This window comes from Danaus plexippus, chromosome 6, assembly GCF_018135715.1.
Source record: "Danaus plexippus chromosome 6, MEX_DaPlex, whole genome shotgun sequence".
Classification (NCBI taxonomy): Eukaryota; Metazoa; Arthropoda; class Insecta; order Lepidoptera; family Nymphalidae; genus Danaus; species Danaus plexippus.
Genome location: NC_083540.1, coordinates 2,078,892 through 2,084,025, shown reverse-complemented (window position 1 = coordinate 2,084,025; position 5,134 = coordinate 2,078,892). Strand labels below are relative to the sequence as shown.

Genomic DNA, 5,134 nt, shown 5'->3' with positions numbered 1-5,134 from the left:
CATTGAAAGTATCTTTTATTAGTGTGATTCATACCATCAATCAGAGGTCCGGTACTCGGTTTTTATATTGTTATTTTTACGTTCTTTAAGAAAGTGTTGATAATCGTTTTTTTAATAAAATGCGATAACAAATAGTGGTTGTCAGTGTAATATTTTCGCGAGCGGAATTCTTATAATGATAACATAGATAAGCCAGTGTTGCCAACATTAGGCAAACGAATATATGTTTAACATATATATATGATATTTTTACTAATAAAATTAATAATTATTAATAAATGGTCATATTACAGAATAAATAAAACAATTATTCAAATCATAAGTAGTATCCACAATGCATGTAAACCAGGATAAATTGTCCCTATAAATACATATAAGTTAATGACCGATAATAATGCCCGATTTCATATAGCTAGAAATATATATAATTATGTTTATGACTGGCTATTGTTTATTCCGAAAATTTGTAATGCACTGTATGTTTAGTAGTATATAGTGAATATTAAATTTATTTTTATTCTGAACTTATTTCAGTTCGATTGTCGCTTCTCAAGATCATTGACTTTGTCCTGTCAGTCTAGACGGTAGTGGCAATTAGTTCACACGTATTTTTAGTTGCGAAATAATTTTATCATTTATAATAACATTGCAAGGTTAGTCCTTAACTTTTCTTATCGCTGTTTTGTTTATGAAGGGATGTGTTAAATAAAAACATTTATTATAACCATGTTAGCAAAATATGAGATGAGTTTGTAATTAGTTTTTATTAACACGATTCTTTTTCAGCTTTGAAAGTCAACAAAAAGAATAATTGAATGACTGTTGTTGTTGTAATAATTGAATGTTTTTATATTAGATATTTATTTTGGTTGCACTTGCTGTTGACTTATACAGGGTGGCGCAAAAGAATATGCATATTGCATCACCTTTTTTAACGGGGTAGAGAGTGCGTGGGTGGGGGGACTCTACATTGTTTGGTAGGAGGGTTCATGGAGTTTTAGTCGGGAAGCGTCGCGCATTTGCGTAGGAGCATTTTACCAGAACTCTCGTTCATACATCTTTACTAGACGACTATAATGTTCCGAATATGGACTACGGAGAATTAGTGAAGCTCCGAGTGCTAATTTGATTAAAATATGGGTGAAGCGTTTCGAAGACAGCGGTTCAACGGTTAACCCAGAAGCAAAAGATCGTCCAAGAACATTTAGGATCGAAGACAATATTGAGAGAGTTAACAGTCGGTACAAGAAAATCCACAAATGTCTACTCGCAAGAGATCGTCGGTCTTATAAGTATCGCGACGAGGTTTGCAACGATTTTTAAACGTGGATCTTAAACTGCATCCCTACAAGCTGCAATTAACACAAGAATTGAAAGAATTTAACTTCAAGGCAGCGTTTGTAAATGGAAATGCTTAATAAATTTTCAAATTTTGACAACATCCTTTTTTCTGATGAGGCCCATTTTCATCTCAATGGTTTTGTAAACCGTCAAATTGTCGCTACTGGCACAGTCAGAATTCCAAACTCAAATACCAAAAACCATTGCACAGTCCTGAAATGACAGTATGGGCCGCAATCTCTGGCAGAGGAATAGTTAGTTCTTTATTCTTTGATAGCGCGCAGAGGAAAAACGTTACCGTGTGGCCACAGCCAAGAGCGGCGCGGGGCGCGGTGCGACGAGAGTCGCGGCGGGCGATGTGATTTGCGGTGGTATGTCACAGCTGCAACGCGCGGTAGAAACAAAATTACATATTTGTTTTGGTCACGCGATGCCTGAACATATCCACCGATGACGCCGCACGGGCCGCTCTGAGCTGTGGCCGCCTCGATACTCGCTAGTACATTTGTTTCACTCGCACATCATGCAGCCCGTCGCCGCCGCGTGCGGTGCGTGTCTATCCGCGCCGCAGGTCGCGCCGCTGTCCGTTGTCTACCATTTGTTTTTGCCGCTTATCGCGTCGCAAGCCGCGCCGCAATCCACGCCGCTCGTGGCTTTGGCCACACCGTTACTGTTAATACAAAACGCTATATTGCGATGTTGAAAGGATTTTTTGACTCCAGAACTTGAAAATTTAAGAATAGTGAATTCATGAACTTGGTTTCAACAAGACGGAGCCACCTGTCACACTTCAAATAACTCCATGGCGGTTGTGAAACAGATGTTCCCTGGAAGACTGATTTCAAATAGAGGTGATATCCCATAGCCCCCACGTAGTCCAGACTTAACGCCTCCTGACTTTTTTTTTGTGGGGATACCTCAAACAAAAAATCTATAGCAATAAACTGAAGAACATCAATTAGCTCAAAGAGAATATCAGTGGTAAAATGGCAGCAATTACACCAACATTACAGAAGAAAGTTTTCAATAATTTCCGTTTGCGGTTAGAGGAGTGCCGTCAAGGAGAGGGTCATCATTTGGATGATGTAATTTTTAAAAAATAAACTTCAATGACAACATTAATATGCCTAATTTTTATTTTCTCTATATCTTTTGTATATATTTTTTAAATGTGCACGTTCTAATTTCTATTGCGCCACCCTGTACTATATTTGTTTGATTGTAACAATATGACAAAATGTCGATATTCACGAAGAACAATGTTTGTAACTCCTTTTTTTCAGTATTTTACGTATGTAGAACCTAACTTTTTATTAGACTTTTTTTTTATCCTCTTAGCTTAGTTTGTATAATAATATTTGGGCAAGTCTCACATAACTTGTTGTCAATTGTCGAATTACAACTGGTCGACATGCATAGGTACACACATATCCCAGGAAAATAACTAATGTAGAATTTAATTGAAAAAAATAATGTTCATTTATAAGGATTGAAAAGTTGCCACTTATTATAAATATTGAAATTCTGAATTTTTCTAAAAATTACATAACACGGCGTTAAATCGATCAACAATCCACTGTTAATATTAAGTTTAATTTGTTTAAGTTTTTGGGTTTTCTTGGACATCCTGACTGTAGACAAAATTAACTAGGTAGTGAATACAAAACAAAAAGAATTGCACACTTTTGATTTTTACGCTATAGTGTCTTAGACTAGGGTATGAAAATTTGTGCCACACGTTGTAAATAATAAAATACTTTAAAAAATCAAATCACGAGCTACTAACAAAAGGAAGTGAAACTCACCAAAAAGAAGTGCATGTCAGAAGACAACATTGTCATACAAAACAGATCTGATGTAGCGCTTGTAAACTTATAATCTTATATGCCTTAACCGTACCGGCCTGGCAATCTGCCTACATTCATAATATCACTTACAATCATTTTAATATTTTATCGTCGTAGCAGATTTATAAAGAATTATAAATCAATTCAATTAAAGGAATTTCTATCTATTTATATAGAGTTATAATTAAATAAATTTGACGATCGTTGGATTGATGAAGGTACTGTGGAGAATATCATTGAATTTGTGGGCTCTCAGTTTGTCAATATGATATCTATTGAATGCTTTACTAGATAGCAAGTTTTGTATAAATATATCTAGAAAATATATATATTTTCAGAATACCGAAGCTGTGCTTAAGCCAAGGTGAAAAGTAATGAAGTGGATCCACGCAAAAGACGGCCATGCGCCGCTAGGTGCGTTGATGGCAGGATTCACTGCTTTTGGGGAACCTATTTTCATAGCAAGGGCCAGACATGAACGCGCTCTGATTCCAGGAAAACTTATCCACTCCCACGGCTGCGCCTACGTTTCATGGGGCGGTCTGGAATTCAAAAAATACGAATATGAGGTATAAAAAGATTTGCTAGCTTTCAAGAAATTGTACATTAAAAATTTGTAATGGAATCACTTTGATTTTTAGACAAGAGGAGTTGTTAACACCAGAGACTTAGATTTCTTTACTAGGTATTTTTACATTTTCGTAGATATTTAAGTAAATAAAAAATATATATGTTGTAATACTCCATATATATGTAGATAACTAAGTATATGTATATGAAACGTTGATTTTTGTCTTACTGTCTGTGTGTTTATTTCTGGTAATCTCTCATAGAACTGGACAGATTTTGACGGACTTTCACTGCCGGAAAACTAATGTTATGAATATGAATTGAGGCTACTTTTGTTTTGGTTACTTTTTTTACTTTTTGAATCTTGAAAGGGCACGCATAAATAATGTCGCATAGTAAAGGACTAAGACGGGGATACTATAAAGTATAAGGCATTGATACATAATTTTTAAATTACCAGTGATTTAATTAGATTTTGCAAAATAATATGTTATTAAGGTTTTAAATATAATTAGAGTGAAACAGCTAATTTCAATGTATATGAGGATGTCGTATAAATATTGTGGTTTTATTTTAACAATTTTTATTTTATATATTGTAGGTGTTGATGGATGAAAAAAAACAATGGATAGCTACCAGCGGTAATAAAATCCCCTTAAATGCATATCCCGGAGGAAAGACTGAAAATCACGAAGTGTTATTTATTGGCCGAGTAGTCGGTTACAAGGGAGAAACAACACCCGGAAAAGTTCAAGCATCGCAAAAAGTTTTATATATTCCTTGGGGTGGAAAAGAAATATCTTTTAGTGACTACGAAATCCTTTGTCGTTGAGTCTTAAAATTATTCTTTAATAACTAAACAACAATTTTTTTGTTATTGAATTTTGAGCAACGTTTAACCAAAACAACAAACAACTTCCGTGTAATCTTTGTAAAAAAATAATAAAAATTAAGGAAAAAATATTTTGTTTTACTTTAATTAAGTTTACTTGATGAAATATCTTTTATTTCTCTTAAGGTTCATAGGCAAGTCTTTCTGGTCACTCACTAATATTCATTTATATACTACACGTAGTTGAATTTGTCTTTCATAAGAGGCAAGCACTTCAGAATGTACAAAATTAAGTCTTCTTAATATTATTAAATTACCGTTGACATCTCCTTTGAATGCAGATTTAAAACTTAACCCATACTTTTATAATTATATTGATATTTTACATTTGAATGTCTTAAGCCAAATATCTGTTTTTGCTTCTTGTTTTTTCTTTCATACCTAGTAAATGGACGTACAAGAAAGAGTGGCTATTTTTTATTTTTATATATTTTATGATCTACTAGGGATCTTCTGCTGTACGTCTATTTATGGAGGAAAGTAC

General features: G+C 34.1%; 1 protein-coding gene across 2 annotated transcripts; it reads left to right on the top strand.

The window, feature by feature from the left end:
• Positions 1 to 496: 496 nt before the first annotated feature.
• On the top strand, positions 497 to 4,710 carry LOC116779225 (uncharacterized). Of its 2 annotated transcripts, XM_061529912.1 has the most exons (3): positions 497 to 653; positions 3,527 to 3,757; positions 4,360 to 4,709. In XM_061529912.1, exons 2-3 carry the CDS (start codon positions 3,563 to 3,565, stop codon positions 4,588 to 4,590), a joined length of 426 nt encoding a protein of 141 aa, XP_061385896.1. In that variant the 5' UTR covers positions 497 to 653; positions 3,527 to 3,562; the 3' UTR covers positions 4,591 to 4,709. The 2 variants fall into 2 exon arrangements, with proteins under 2 accessions (XP_061385896.1, XP_032529320.2); XM_032673429.2 differs by lacking the exon at positions 497 to 653 and having other exon boundaries at positions 4,360 to 4,710.
• The last annotated feature ends 424 nt before the right edge of the window (positions 4,711 to 5,134 follow it).

Excerpts from the sequence above, each read along its gene's own strand:
- LOC116779225 (XM_032673429.2), top strand. The coding sequence starts at position 3,563 with ATGAAGTGGATCCACGCAAAAGACGGCCATGCGCCGCTAGGTGCGTTG. Across the intron at positions 3,758-4,359 it reads TCAAAAAATACGAATATGAG|GTGTTGATGGATGAAAAAAA; the intron begins GTATAAAAAGAT and ends TATATATTGTAG.